At 37.6% G+C, this 16,823-nt stretch overlaps 1 protein-coding gene across 1 annotated transcript; it reads right to left on the bottom strand.

Annotated features, from left to right (window-relative positions):
* Window positions 1-4,611: 4,611 nt before the first annotated feature.
* Window positions 4,612-5,550, bottom strand: LOC116141858. The gene has a single exon (XM_031427331.1). It carries the CDS (start codon window positions 5,548-5,550, stop codon window positions 4,612-4,614), a length of 939 nt encoding a protein of 312 aa, XP_031283191.1.
* Between the last annotated feature and the right edge of the window lie 11,273 nt (window positions 5,551-16,823).

The following is a 16,823-nucleotide window of genomic DNA, read 5'->3' as shown; positions in this document are numbered from 1 at the left end:
TGGCTATGTAGCTGTGTTTTTTAAGAATTCGCATGAAGAGTTGTTGTTCATGTTTATGTTCCCTGTCATGTTTATGTTTGCTATCATCCCCAGTTTTGATGGCTTGTTTTGCTTGGTTCATACTGTGAGAATTTAGTATTTATCTGCCTGGGTGGTATTAATAGTTATTACTAATTTTAAATATGGGGTCTTTGAAATTCTGAATGTTTTTTTTATTGGATATAAATTACATGTAGTTCTCATTTACATATATAAATCATTGTAATTTTACGAGTTGTATAGTTTTTTAATGTAGGTAACTGTTTGCTTGGTTTAATTGATTCATATTGAGATGGATAAAAACTTGGATGTTGCCATTTCATTTGGTTTTTGGTGAATAAATGGTGGGATCTTGCAAATAATAGTATTTAATTGTTACAGGTTGAGGGGCAAACCGATGAAGTTATTTTTGACCATTTGCAATTGCATGCAGCTACCTTCCAGTACACTCTTTTAGATGAGACAACTGATGAAGTTTTGTTATTTTTGTGGTACTGAGACATTTGTTACGTCATCTGACTTTGATATAGACATGGAGGAAGAGAATACAACCGAAGTTTTACATGATGCAGGAGGTTTCTTTTGTGAGCAGGCCTTATGGCTGTGTTACTTGTGCAGTTATGTAACTTGTGTTGTGTAAATTTGATCTGAAAAGCCTACTCGGAGCAATTTTCAACTTGTTTATAGTGCTGCTGAGTACTTGATTAACATTGTTTTGTTTAGTTTGATGATGCAATTGCAATCAGGTAGTGTAATTTGTTTTTAAATTTGATCATGCATTCTGGAAATTTGGAGCTTATGGAAATTTGATTTTAAAACTAAATGTGAATAAATTGCTTCAATTACAGGTTGAGATGGAACACGAATTTGAGCTTGAATTCGAACTCAGATGCAAGCACAAATTTGAGCTCCTTCTTGAGCTCGAATTTGAGCCTCAGCTCGAGCTCGAACACAACTTTGATAACAAATGAATCGAACTCGAACTTCTGTCAATTCCTCGGGTTTGAAGTCGAACAAGGTTTTCCTAGGCTTGACAAGTTCGAACTCTAACTCTAACTCGAACTCGAACTCGAACTCGAACTCTATCAAATTTTCACGAACCGAACTTGAACCCGAAGGTGTTCGGCTCGACTTGGTTTGTATGCAGGCCTATGTTGTCCTATATGCCCACAAAGCGTCATCAAGCTTGTTTGACCAATCTTTCCGAGAAACATTCATCGTTTTCTCCAAAATACTCTTCAGCTCTTGATTAAACACCTCCACTTGGCCATTTTTTTTTGCGGATTCTATAGGGTGGCAACGCGATGTGTAACCCCATATTTTCTTAGCAATGTCTCGAATTGACGGTTGCAAAAGTGGGAGCCTCTATCACTTATAATTGCTCTTAGTGTGCCAAATCTTATAAAAATATTCTTCTTCACAAACTTGACTACTACTCGAGCATCAGTGGTAGGAAATGCTACAACTTTCATCCATCTTGAGATATAATCTACAACAACCAAGATAAAACGATTAGAAAACGAGGAGGGGGAAAGGTCTCATAAAATCTATGCGCCACACATTAAATAATTCTACTTCTAAAATATTATGTAAATTCATTTCATTTCTCCTACATATATTCCCAACTTTTTAACATTCATCACAACTCATAATATAATTAAAAGCATCTTTAAAAAAAGTGGGCCGAAAAAATCCTGATTGTAGCACTTTGGCAACCGTCTTTGTTGCACTGTAATGGCCACCAGCTTTAAGGAATGACAATGATGAAGAATGTTCTCCATCTATTCCTAAGACACACATTTTCTTGTCATTTGATCAACATAATGCTTGTATAGCAATGGATCCTCCCAAAAATAGAACTTCAGTCGAAAAAGAACTTCTTGCATTTTTGGTATGTCATCCCTAGAGGCAAAACTTTCTTTGCTAAGTAGTTAGCAATGTTGGCGAACCACAGACCTTCTTGAATGAAAAACAATTGCTCATCCAAGAAATAGTCATTTATTGGCATATTCTCCCTTTGATCTTCTTTGTTAGACTCAAGTCAAGATAAATGGTCTACACTTAAATTTCAGTTCCCTTCTTGTCTCGGATTTCCAAAGTCAAATTCTTGTAAAAGAAATACCCATTGCAACAACCTTGGTTTGGAATCCTTCTTTGCTAGTAGGTACTTCAATGCGGCATGACCGATGTAGACAATGACCTTGGTACCTAACAAATAGGAACAATATTTTGTCAATAGCAAAAACTACCGTTAAACCTCTTTTTCAGTTGTGGCGTAATTTAGTTGAGGTTTTGTCAATGTCCTGTTAGCATAATATATCACATGTAATACTTTATGTTTACGTTGCCCTAAAACAACCCCCTATGGAAAAATCACTAGCATCACACATAGGTTCAAAAGGTAGTTCCCAACCAAACGTAACAATTATAGGAGTAAAAATTAATTTGGACTTCAAGCATTCAAATGCATCTAAACACTCTTGAGTAAAATTAAAAGGCACATCTTTAGCTAATAAATCACAAAGAGGTTTAGAGATTTTAGAGAAGTCATTTATGAATATCCTATAAAAATCGGCATGATCGAGGAAACTTCTAATGACCTTCACAGAAGTGGGAGGTGGTAGCTTCTTGATAACTTCAATTTTCGCATGATCTACCTCTATTCTGTTTGCAGATATGCGATGACCTAACACCCTAGTTAGTAAATTCGTGTTTTATACACGAATTCACGTATTTTATCAAGGCTGCCATATAATTCACGAATTATACGCAAATTATTGCCAATTTTTGCAGGCAAAAAAATCATTAAATGATAAGGCAAAACGGCATCGTTTTGGTGGGGTTTGACTAAAATTAAAGGAAATCTTCTTCTCCTCTTCCTCAGTTCTCTCTTCGACAGTCTTCATCTTTTCTTCAAATCTTCAACAATTCAACTATCAAATATCTTCATCTCTTTAACTTTGTTTTCTTCATCTCTTGCTCTTGAATCTGGATCTCTCCTTCTCTTCTCTTTTTAACTCTCTTCTCCAAGCTTTAAGTCCAAGACTTCAACTCTTCAAGCCTCAAGCTACACACTTCTGCTCTTCTCTTTTTAACTCTCTTTGAATCTCGTATGTTGGTGATTTGTTTGTGTTTGTGCTGGTGTGTAAGTAGTAGTAGTAGGGGCTGATGGATTGAAGGATTTGTTATATTGGTGGATTGATAGATTTATTTGAAACATGTTTGATGAAATGCTTGTGAGAGTTATATTTGGTATCCATTTTAACATAATATTCCATTTAGTTTTTTATTGTATGGGTCAAAATAAAAAGACTAAAGATCATATGTGAAAGTAAAAGGTAAAGACAAAATTGCAAAAGAAAAGCATGAATTCATAAAAATAATATTGTCGAGCTTGGATTTGGAATTGGCAGATACTTAAAGAAGAAGAAAAAGAGAACAAACCATCAGCTTGCAACCTCTGATTAATTTATCATGTTTTTAGATTTCATAATACTTTTATTATGTGACCTTTGAATGCACTATCCAATTAAATTCAGAACATAAAATTCAAAAAATAAAACAACTACACTAATTGGAATCCAAATTTTGTATGTGTAGCTGTAAAATTATGGATAAAAATACTAGTCTTAGTTATTGTTCAAAGTATACTTTAAATAAAAAGGAAAATAAATTGTAGGGTCGACGACAATGGATTATTTAAATCAGGATGTTTTGAAAAGTGTTAAAACCAAGATTGTTATTGTTGTATTTTTCAAAACTTATTATTGACAATATGTCGTATTAAACCCATATATATCCGTATCGTATTTTTCCTGTATCCGAATTTTATGGCCGAATTTTTATAAACGTATTTGTCACAATTTGCCATATTATACCCGTAAAATTCTTGTATTTACTAACTAGGCCTAACACAATACCATCTTGTACCATAAAATGATACTTCTCCCCATTCAAAACTAAATTAGTGCCTACACATCACTGTAAAACCAAAGATAGATTAGTCAAACATTCATCAAAAGAATCAACAAAAACTGAAAAATCATCCATAAATACTTCAATGGACTTTTCAATCTTATCCGAGAAAATTGACATCATGCAATGTTGAAAAGTAGTTGGAGTGTTGCAGAACCCAAAAGGCATTCTTCGTAGGCGAAAGTTTCGTATGTACATGTAAAGGTGGTCTTCTCTTGATCCTCCGACCTTATATCAATTTTATTGTACCCCTAATATCCATCAAGGAAGCAATAAAAAGCATGACCCACTAACCTCTTTGGAATTTGATCAATGAATGGCAACGGGAAGTGATCCTTGCAAGTTGTGGCATTTAGTTTACGATAATTGATACACACTCGCCATCCCGTGACCATTCTCATTGGAATAAGTTCGTTGTTATCATTTTGAACCACAATCATTCATCCCTTCCTTGGTACTACTTGAGCTAGACTTACCCATGCATTATCCGAGATTGGATAAATGATTCCCAGATCTAAAATCTTTAAAACCTCCTTCTTAACCACCTCTTGCATGGATGAGTTCAGTCTTCATTGTGGTTGAATGGTACGATTGTAGCTATCCTCCATGAGAATCTTGTGCATACAAATTAAGGGACTTATATCCTTTTATGTCCGTAATTGACCATCCGATTGCCTTCTTGTATTGTCGCAACCCTCGAAGTAACTTTTCTTCCTCTAGATCACTCAAAGAAGCATTAATAATAATTGTAAAATATTTAGAGTCTTCTAAGAATGCATATCTCAAGTGAGACGGTAATGGCTTGAGTTCAAGTGTATGCAACTCTTTGATTGGTGGATTGGATTGAACTTCCACAAATCCAATTTCTTTGAATCTCTTGGCATATGGAGTCTCTAATGATGGTAGAACATTTAAGTAGCTTAAACACTCTCTTATCTCTTCACTCTTAATTTCATCCTCCTTAATCCTAGAGTTGACTGAACAATTTCCTAAGGGTGAAATACGGTAGTTTTCTTCTAAAGTTTCAACTACTATGTCATCAAGAATACTAATTTCAAAACAAGTATCTAACTCGGATGGATATTTCATAGCACCATATACATTGAACTCCACTTGTTCATCTTTCACCCTTAAGATTATTTTCCCTTGATGAATATCTATCAAGGTTCCACCCGTAGCTAGAAAAAGTCTTCCTAAAATTAAAGGTACTTCCCGATCTTCTTCCATGTCTAAAATTATAAAATCTACCTGAAAAATCAGTCTTTCTTCCTTTATTAGGACATCTTCCACCACTCCCCTAGGATGTTTTATGGATTTATCCGCCAATTGAAGAGAAACCATAGTTGGCTTCACCTCCCGTAATCCAAGTTTGTTGTAAATAGAAAATGACACTAAGTTAATGCTTTCTCCTAGATCACATACAACTTTATCAAACAAAACAACTACCACTAGTCCAAGGAATATCCCTGGATCTCTTAGTTTAGGTGATAGTTTCTTTTGAAGCAATGTACTGCACTCCTTAGTGAGCCTGATCATCTCGTGTTCTCCAAACTTCCTTTTGCGAGTGAGGATCTTTTTTAGATTTTGACATTTTCTCCAACATATCTACAGAAGAAATATTAATGTGTAAGCTTCTAAACATGTCCATGAATTTAGAAAATTGCTTATCTAGTTTTTGCTTCTTCAATCTATGAGGAAACGGAAAAGTAGGTTCCAATCTTGCGTTGACATGAGAAAAAGGAACTGTAGTTTTCCCAGTTTCTTGTGTCCTGCCACGACATGAATTGTTTATGCATCAACATTGGTATTCCTTATCATCTATGTCGCGACATTCATTTTCGTTCGTCGTGGCATTGAGTTCTTTGCCCAACTTCAAGTTTTCTTCTTTTTCTTCAACTTTTTCATCCAATTTTGGCTCCTCCAACAGCTCACCACTCCTTAAAGTAATAGCATTGGCTTGCTCCTTAGGATTCTTCTCTGTATCACTAGGCAAAAATCCTTGAACTCTTCCCAAAAGTTATTATGAATTTGCCTCATTTGAGTCTCAAGATTTCTAATGGATGCAACTTGGTTTTGGAGAAGAACTTCATTCTTTTCAAACCACTTGCTCGACTCATCAATAAGAGCATATTCTCCAAATTAGATTTCTTTTCTTGAGCTTGAAAATTGGGAGGTGACTTTGGATCATCGTTATTACTCCAAGAAAAATTAGGATGATTACACCATACTGGAGTATAAGTGTTGTAGTACGGATTCCCTTGCCCTCGTTGGAAGTTATTGATATAGTTTACTTGTTCAAGCCGAGCAAACGGACTTCCTACTTGGCAATCTCTAGTCAAGTGATTTCCCCCACAAAATTCACAAGTTAACCTAGGAGAATTGATGGCATTAACTTTAACAGCACCCAATTGCTTTGGTATGGTTGTAAATTGAGCGGACAAAGAAGTATATCCATCTACCTCATGATCTCTCCCTACTTTCCTTGGAAAATTTTGTTCCGAAGGTTTCATGTAATTATTTCTAGCCATCACCTCAATCCTGTTTAATCTTCTGTAACACCTCCTCTTTACTGCTATTCTTAAAATACATACTACGTAAATTATAGATATACATAGCGTGTGGAAAATAGTGGGCTCAAATTTTTCTTTACTCATAAAATAAAATTCTTTACAAATACAAAAGACTATGTATTTAAAAACTTTCTAATTAATACAAGATATCATAGCTGGTGGACAGTGGTGCCAATACTCTTCGCTCCTCGACATCCATCCGACCGCTGCTCCTATTTCCTGCAAAACAGAGAAGAACAACGGGGTGAGCACAACAATGCTCAGTAAGTAAGTCCTCTACTACCTATCCCTGTAACTCACTCTTTGGTTCTTTCCTTACTCTACCGTTCTTCTCTTTCTAATTCTCACTGATCCTCTCTTTCTTTCTAATACTCTTATTCTCCTTTAACTTTGTTCTGCTCTTTTTATTCTTTCTTTCTCTCTGTTCTTATTCTCTTTTCTCCTTCTCTTATTCTTACTCACCATGAAGGGCAATCATGGTTCTCTCTTATTCTCGTCATACTCACCATGAAGGGAAATCATGGTTCTCTCTCTTATTCTCGTTATACTCTCACTAACCATGGAAGAACTCATGGTACATGCATGTATGAGAGGTTCATGCAATTAATGCACAAGAGTTGCATGTTTCTTTCTTTTACTCTCTATTCTTACTAACTCAAACTCTCTCATTCTTTCTCATATTCTCTCTCTCTTTCTATCTCATTCTTTCTCAAGCTTTCTCAAGCTTTCTCATTCTGTAATTCTCTCTATCATCTCATTCTCATTTCTCATAAATCATTTCTACTAACTCGCTCTTTAGTAGTCACGACCTCATCTTACCGGAGGCACGGCCGAGACTCACTCCCACTCTACGTGACTTCTACTCATTCTAGCCGATCAGACTCGGTTATGCATGGATTCGGAACCCTTGGCCATGTGAGTGTATAATCTCTCTCTCACNCATGGTGGCGTACTGGTCTATCAAGACAATGAACCCAGAACCTACGAAGATGTTGTATGGGTTCATATTCCGTTAAATGGCTTGAAGCCATGAAATCTGAGATGGACTCCATGTGTTAGAACCGAGTATGGTCTCTGGTAGATCCTCTTGAAGGGGTAAAACCTATAGGGTGTAAACAAGTCTTCAAGAAGAAGACTAAAATGGATGGCAAGGTGCATACTTATAAGGCACGATTGGTTTCCAAAGGTTTCAAACAAATTCATGGTATTGACTATGAAGAAACTTTTTCGCTGGTTGCCATGATAAAATCCATCTGGATTATACTTGCGATTACTACATATCATGACTATGAAATTTGACAAATGGATGTCAAAACAGCTTTCCTGAACGAAAACCTAGAAGAGAATGTGTATATGACACAACCCGATGGTTTTGTTCTTGATTGACAAGCTGATAAGGTATGCAAGTTATAGAAGTCCATTTATGGACTCAAGCAAGCTTCAAGGAGCTGGAATAGTCATTTTGATGAAGCCATAAAAGAATTTGGTTTTATCAAGAACAAAGATAAGCCCTGTGTTTACAAGAAAGTAAATGGGAGCACAGTGGCATTCCTGGTGTTTTATGCCAATGATATACTTCTAATTGGGAATGATATACCGAACTTGCAGTCGGTAAAGACTGGGTTATCCAAGTGCTTCTCCATGAAGGACTTAGGAGAAGCAGCCTACGTCCTCGGAATCAAGATCTATCATGATAGATCGAGTAGGTTGCTTGGCCTAAGTCAGAGTACATACATTGACAAGGTACTAAAGAGATTCAATATGGAAGAATCCAAGAAGGGATTTTTTCCAATGTCACATAGTGTCTATCTCTCTAAGGATATGTGTCCTAAAACACAAGATGAGAGAGATATGATGAAGAGGATCCCATATGCGTCAACAATTGGATCCATCATGTATGCCATGTTGTGTACTTCGATTGATGTCTCATGTGCTTTAAGCACTTGTAGTAGATATCAATTGGATCTAGGTAAACAGCACTAGATGGTTGTCAAAAACATCCTCAAATACTTGAAAAGGACTAAGGATAAGTTCTTGGTTTATGAAGGAGAAGATGAGCTCACTGTAAGAGGATACAATGATGCTAGTTTCCAAACGGATAAAGATGATTATCATTCGCAATCCGGGTTTGTATTTTGTCTCAATGGGGGTGCGGTGAGCTAGAAAAGCTCTAAGCAAAGCACTGTAGTGGACTCTCCAATGGAGGCTGAGTATATCGCATTAGGCAGTCTGGATTAAAAAGTTCATCACCGAACTTGGTGTGGTCTCCATGACTGTTGATCCAATAGACGTCTATTGCGACAACAATGGAGCAATAGCTTTAGCAAAAGAGCCATAGTTTCACTAAAAGTCCAGACACATGCTTAGACAATTTCATCTGATCTGAGAAATGGTTAACAGGAAAGATGTGCAGATCAGTAAAGTGCATACTGATGACAATCTTGCCAATCCATTGACGAAGCCTATGTCACAGCAGAAGCATGAAAAACACTTAAGGTCATTTGGTATTAAATACAAGAATGATTGGCTATAGTGCAAGTGGGAGATTATTAGTGTAGGTGCCCTAGAGCCAATCAAATGCTGTATAATTGACTATTTGTAATAATGTTCATTAATCAATAAAAGGTATTTTATTCTATATCTTGTAAATCATAATGGTATGTATTGATATATGTCCTTAGGAAGGTAGAACCATGATGAGGGTATCAAGTGTTTCAAATCTTGATAGTGAGAACCCTATGATCACATATGGTGGCCATTCTAGAAATCTCTGTAGCCCCAGTATTATTCTGAACAAGGACATAGATAATACGGTAAGGCTATTATAGTGTTGAATGACTTTGTCGAAAGACAATGACTAATCTCGCTTGTCAAGGTTGTTTGCTGACAACCTGGTGTAGTGCATGGGTGCTTACTATAGGCAAGTTCACCAGATTAACCCACCAGAGGATTCCATATAGATGGTAATCCCAATGTCTATGGAACAAATCCACTAACGAATGGTGGTGCATGTGATCCTTAGACTTGAGATCACCAGAGTGTCTTGTGCATTGATTGATGTAGTTTGACACTAGCCCAACATAGTTCTATTTAGAGCTATCATACGGTAGTGATTGGCTACATTGAGGAGTGTATCAAGACTATGGTGGATCGACAGAGGATTCATCACTCCTAAGTATGGGAGAAGTTATCTCATGGCGCAATTTAGTGAATGGCAATGAGACTAAAGTTATGGCCACAGTGGGATTGAGTTATTGCTCAATCCAATTTATTATTCCGGTCATTAGTCTAGTAACTAAATACAATGATATCGAGGATAACTTAGGCTAACACTATTTATGTGCCCTAGCCTCGATGAGATAACAGATGATGAATGGATTTGATTGCACAGTAACTATATCATTGATAGGTAGCTATTTCGCTCAATCCAAATCTATCGACTGGCCATGATGCCTTGCTAGGGGCCAATCTTGGTCCATGTATAGTGCGACAATTGATTGGTGTCAATCGCGATACTACTCACTGCTGATATGATAAGGAGCTTACAGGTCATACACTTAGAAAACAGTTTAAGGATGGTAAATTTTGGAAGGGTATATTCGTCTTTTAGACAAATGGGCATATTGGTAATTTTGCTGCGTAATTGAATTTATTGAGGTTGTAGCCTATATCCAATTTTATTATTGGAGTAATTTAGCAAAATTAAAAATTTAATTATTAGAGTTAATATTAATATTTATATTAATATTTAACTAAATAATTAAATAAGGGTTAATAAGCTATTATACCTAAAGTTTGGGTTGTTGCTTAACTTGAGGGGTGGAAGAGATATTTACTCCATTATTTAAAGAAAGCAAAAATAGGTTTTCACGTATAATTTCATTCCAACCGTGGGAGATAAATTTTGAAGAGAAAAATTTCTCTCTTCTTCTTTACACTCAATCTTCCAAAACACAATCCTTAAAGCCAAGAATTAATTCTAGCAAAATTAATTCTTGGTCTTTGACGTATTGTCTTCGTATAGACGATGTGAATTCGATTCTGTTCTCGACTCGATAGCGAATCACATTCAGAGACATTGACGGAGCCTGCAATCGCAGGTATAATCTAATCGTTGTATGGATTTGTGTTATTTCAGTTTAAACATGTAATATATATATCAAAGCCTAATCTTGGCGAAAGTAGAGTAATCGATGGGCAAAAATTTTGTTTTTTCACTGTCTTTGTTCATCAATTTACTAACACGCCCTTCAGAGCTTGACTGGAGGAAGGTCGGTAGTAATAGGCGGAAGCATAGCTAGGGGAGCTGGATCCTCGACTTCTTGCTTAACACCTGCATCCCCCTCTCCCACCACAACTTCCTCTTTACCCTCATCGTCAGGCTCGGAGTCATCCAAGTAAACATAGGACATCCCTTAAGCCTCGGTCCTCATCCTATCGACCTACTTTTGATAAGCCCGTGGAAGAAAGGAGAAGTCGATCGAGGGATGAGCTTCCTACAACTTCTATACAAGGAAGACCAACATCTCCTAAGCTCGGTTTGTGACAGCCTCCTTTAACTCCTCAATTTCAAGCCTAAGCTACTCAATTTCAGCCTCGGCCTTTTGTTGACCTTCTGCCTCTTAGGCAAGATCGAGTGAGACCTATTTGAACTTTGCCTCCTAATCCGAGGCAGTTTTATGACCCAGGTAAGCTCGGAGTTTAGCTTATTGTTGGCAGCTCGTTGTTGTGCCATAGTTTTCTCAGCCTCGATCACTTTGGCTTCAGCCTTTGCCCGAGCGGCCTCACTTGCCTCAATTTTGTTAAGGAATTTCCCTTCCTTGAGCCCAAAGGCCATAATTTCCTCCTTAAGTCGTCCAAGCTAGACTTGTTTGGAGTCATTCTCCTTCTCCGCTACTCGGCCCTAGCCAAGGCATCCTCCTTGAGCCTTTTCGCTTCCTGCCATCCCTGATGAGTGCCTACCAATATGGGGTAATACTCATCATAGAGAAGCATGCTCGCCACGCAAGCCTAAAAAAGAAAAAAATGAAAGTTAGCAAGGAAAAGGGAAAAAAGTATATTAAAAAAAAAGATTGGAGGCGAACTACTGATACCTTTGTCATGTAGCTGCATGCCTAAGCCAGCTGCTACGGAGTGGACGAATCCCTAATGCCTGTGTAGGTTCACGGGGTGAAGGCATCCCTGGCCGCTGAGGCCTTAATGATGTGCTTAGGGAGTTGGCTAATTGTTACGTCTACTATAGCTCGAGCTGCCTTGTCCTTCACTTTGCCTCCCTACTAAGGCGAACTTGATTTACTTCCCATGGGAATGACAGTTTCACCCGAGGGAACAAACTTTTTCTTAACCAAGTCTTTGGCCACAGACTTCTTTGGGCCGACAGCCTACCCTGCAGCCCCCTTGCCTAAGCCACCTTGCTGCTTGGCGACCTTCTGTTTTCCTAAGCCTCCCAGTGGCTTAGTTGATTTTTTCTTGCCCAAGCCATCATGTTGCTCAAGCGCCTTCTACTTCCCCGAGCCTCCAGTTGGCTCCGTAATCTTCTTCACTGAACCCTTTTGGGGCTTAAGGGCAATAGTTCCCTGACCACCTTGGGGGCAGTCATGGGCGCCTTAGCACTTGGACCTTCCTTAAGCTCACCACTGCTTCGTTTAAGGGCCGAGCACGAGGTAGCCTACCCGACCGTCCCAGCAACGTTAGTAGACTGCTTCTTCTTTGGGCGACCGGTGGTTTCTTGGCAGCCTCAAATGTTGTTGTCTTCTTCTTCAAGCCCTTCGATTTCTCAACCCACATTTCTACAAAAGGAGAAGCAAACAATCAGCAACCTAACGAAAAAAAAAAAAAAGAGATAGAAGCGAGCAAATAAACACTTTACCTTTTTCAAGGATGGTGTTGAAATTGGCATTGTATGCGCAAAAGGCATATGCCCTTAGTAGAGGAAGAGAGATAATCTCGTTGACGTTGCGCTCTTGTCAGAGAGATTGTTGAAGCGCTAAAGCCTTTGTAAGCTCGCTAAGAGGAGAAAATTCTGCTTGATGTTTACGGGAAAACAAAGAAATTCAATCAGCCCAACAGTCAAGCTTGAAAACACTCTTCGCACACACTGGGGGTCAAAGTCTTACTGGCTTCCGAAGCAAAAACGCCAGTCTCCGTAGCCTCATAAAAGAAAAAACTGAGAGTCCTAATGTAAGACCTTCTTTGGAACGTCGACCAAACCGTTAAAATGTACCTTCCTCGCCTTGGAAAGGTAGTACGTCTGGTCTTGACCCTTCTTTCATCTATACTAATGGACGAGCTCCTCAACAGATGGCTCACCTAACTTGGCTACTTAGTATGCTATGTACAGACCTACAATTATAATGTAAGAGTTCGTGAACAATTGAAGAGGGACGATGTCGAATCATCTTAAAACATTGTCAATGAAGAAGTCAGAGGGGAATAGACATCCCACACCTCAAAAGGGTTTTAGAGATCGCCACCCAGCCTATAAAGGGATTCTTCCGGGATAAGCTTCCCGGAACCCTCAAGTTGAGTTGAGGCACATAAGTTTCATTTATGCACCTAAGATTTTTGGGTGCAGCCTGTGGACTGTGGATCTCCTTGATTAAGCAACCTCTACGGAAGCATGATCTGAAGAGCCTGCTGCATTAGGATCCGAGCTCATTGCGACAACATCTTTAGAAGTCTCAGGGACTACGCCCCCGAGAACTGCCGAGCCTACTGGAGAATCAAACATGCGATCAATGGTATGACTGCTCAAAGAAGACATGATGATAGCTCGCTTTCGAGTACCTAAAACAAAAGCAAACATGTGTCAAAGCTCGAAAAACTTAGTGACCTATCCAGTTCAGGCACCCAAGGTAGCTCGCGTCAGACAACAAACATACACAACTTACCAGAGTTCCCGCAGCCACCACCACCATAAATCCTCCTTAAACCTAGGACTGCCAGAGACACACTTAAAAACCCTAGCAAAGCCCAAGTGGCCATGACAATGGTTGTAATATCTCACTAGGCAAATATTCACTAAGTATCCTATAGAGAGAATCTAGAGAATTGCTTGCTTAAATAGGGTGTTCGTCTAAAATTTTTATCTTTAATCCAGCTATAACATACTATCACACAATGACTATTTCTCATTGAGAAATACACATTAAAATTCTTCACTAAGACAGTGTGTGCAATCCTCTCGCTAGCCTGACGTCTCTTGACCACTACAATCTAATACCTACAAAAATAAGGAAAGCAATGGGGTGAGCTATAAATGCTCACTAAGTAAACCAAATCTAACTATGCTCTTACTCCGCTGTCCCCGTTTTCGCTATACTGCTTCTAAATTTCTGCTTGCTTTCTCTCTTTATTCTTAGGCATACTACTTAGCAGTCTTCAATTTTTCTCAAACCTTTCTAAATCCTTCTAGTGTTGTGCTGTTCTTTATAATTTTATTTCACTTCTCTACTAGATTATAATTTTTTGTTTCTTTCTCTACTCAACAAATCGCTAAGTTTCTTTGCTATTTGTCATGTTTCTAATTTCTGTTCTTTTCTAGCATGTATCTAATTTCTGTTCTTTTCTAGCATGTATCTAATTTCTGTTCTTTTCTAGCATGCATCTAATTTTTGTTCTTTTCTTGTATATCTCTAATTTCTTTTATGTTCTTGTAGGCTTCTATTTTCTTTTCTTCTCTATTTTCATGGGCTTATATTTTCTTTTCTTCTCTATTCTCATGGGCTTCTATTTTCTTTTCTTGACTAGTCAGATATGCAATAATAAAATTGTTAGAGTAGATGCCCAAGAGCCAATCAATTATTGTAGAATTGACTCTTTGTAATAATGTTCATTGATCAATAAAAGGCATTTTATACTATATCGCGTAAATCATCATTGTATGTATTGATATATCTCCTTCGAATGGTAGAACCATGACGAGGGTATCAAGTGTTTCAAATCTTGATAGTGAGAACCCTATGAGCACATAAGGTGGCCATTCTAGAAACGTCCGTAGCCTCAGTATTATTCTGAAGTAAGGGCACAGATAATACAATAAGGCTATCATAGTGTTGAATGACCCTGTTGAAAGGCAGTGACTGATCTCACTTGTCAAGGTTGTTTGGTGATGACCTGGTACAACACATGGGTGCTTACTGTAGGCAAGTTCACTGGACTCACCCACCCGAGGATTCCATATGGATGGTAACCCCAGTGTCTATGGAATAAATCCTCTAACGAATGGTGGTGCATGTGATCCTTAGACTTGAGATCATTGGAGCGCCTTGTGCACCAACTGGTGTAGTTTGACACTAGCTTAACGCAGTTCTATTCAGAGCTATCAATACGGTGGTGATTGGCTACATCAATGAGTGTTTCAAGACTATGGTGGATAGACAGAGGATTCATCCCTCCCGGGTACGGGAGAAGTTATCTCATGGCACAATTCAGTAAATGGCAGTGACGCTAAAATTGTGGCCACAATGGGATTGAGTTGTTGCTCTATCCAGTTTATTATACAGGTCGTTGGTCCAATAACTGAATACATAATATCGAGAGTAACCGAAGGTTGACACTATCTCTATGCCTCGGTCTCATCGAGATAACGGATGATAAAAAGATCAAATAATACAGTAACCATATCATTGATAGGTAGCTACTTCACTGAATCCGAATCTATCGAGTGGCCATGATGCCTTGCTAGAGGCCAATCTTGGTCTGTGTGTAGTGAGACGATTATTTGGTGTTAATCGCGATACTATACACTACCGGTATGATGAGGAGTCTACGGGTCACACACATAGAAGATAATTTAAGAACCAGTTTATAAGAAGGGCGTTTTTCGTCTTTTTAGACGAAAGGGTATTTTGGTAAATTAAAAGTGAAATTAAATTTGCTAAGGTAATAGCCTTTATTTAATTTGATATTAAAATTAAAAAAGTGAGATTACGTTTAAATATGTGTTCGCATATATTTAAATAAATTATCATTATTGTTAATGTATTTTATTATTTCTTTTTCTTCTTTCTATTTCCCTTTCTTCTTACTATTCTTTTCTTTTCTATTCTTTTCTTTTCTTTCTATGCTTTTCTTTTCTCTTCTTGTCTTGCTTGCCCAAGCTTCTCTTTTCTTTTTCTTCTGTTTCTTTTCTTTTCTTATTCCTTCTTTTCTTATTCTTTGCCGATCGACTCGGTTGATGTTAGATTCGGAACCTTGGCCTTGTGAGTGAGTACAGTCCTCATCTACATGCACTCTTGTGGACCGTACAATTTCTTCTTTCTTTTTAGGCCACTCAATTAAGTTACGTGCTGTTAGGAATTCTTCTTGGTACAACCCTCACCACATACACTCTTATGGTCGTACAATTCTTCTTCTTCTTATGCCACCAATTAAGGTGACGTGTATGTGGGAATTTCTTCTTACAACTCACAGTTCCCCATCACCACCAACCTATTCGTTTTTATCTCTTTAACACTTTTTCTTCTTTAATTCTTTAATGCTTTATTCTTCTTCTCTTTTATTCTTTAGAATGTTTTATTCTTTCTTTCTTTATTCTTTAGTCTTTATTCTTTTATCTTTCTTAAGTTTCTACACATACATATATATGCATATGGATAGCTCATGCTTAAAATTTCTTACTTAAATGCACTGTGAAATACACAGTAATGTTTCATAAAATTAAGGTTTCTACTCAACTCATACTTCTCTTAGGCATTTCATCAACAAACTTGTGTATAACAAACCCTAATGTAATTATCATTCTATTGGTTTCTTAAACCATCCAAATTGGAAAAAACCTCTTGTAATCACCATACCTACACGGCAAAAAACTCCCAAAAGTTTCTCCAATTCTTCCAATTTCAACCCATCAAAATCACCTCATCACATACACTCCTCATATTCAAGTATATCCAACAACAAGCATAACTAATCATCCATCTCATCAATTTCTCAATAATCATAACATATGCATTTAAAAGAAATCTCTACTCACTTGATTTTCTTAAACTTAACTTGAGTTGGATTTTGAGTGGAATTTACTTATCTTATGCCTGATTAGTCTCTCATAGCTCTCTTTGTAACGCCCCCTTGAGGTTTTTAAGAGGGCTTTTGGAGTGATTTGGGGTAGGAAAGCAATCTAAGGCATCCTAAGGGTAGAGAAAAATCAAGCAAACCAAGAGAAAGAATTGCTAGTGAGATCTCTCCATCACAAAGTAAGTAAATCCCAACCAAGTGAGATTTGAGAATTTTCTTGAT

This window comes from Pistacia vera, unplaced genomic scaffold (genome assembly GCF_008641045.1).
Source record: "Pistacia vera cultivar Batoury unplaced genomic scaffold, PisVer_v2 Contig112, whole genome shotgun sequence".
Taxonomy (NCBI): Eukaryota; Viridiplantae; Streptophyta; class Magnoliopsida; order Sapindales; family Anacardiaceae; genus Pistacia; species Pistacia vera.
This window is presented reverse-complemented; position numbering and strand designations above follow the sequence as displayed.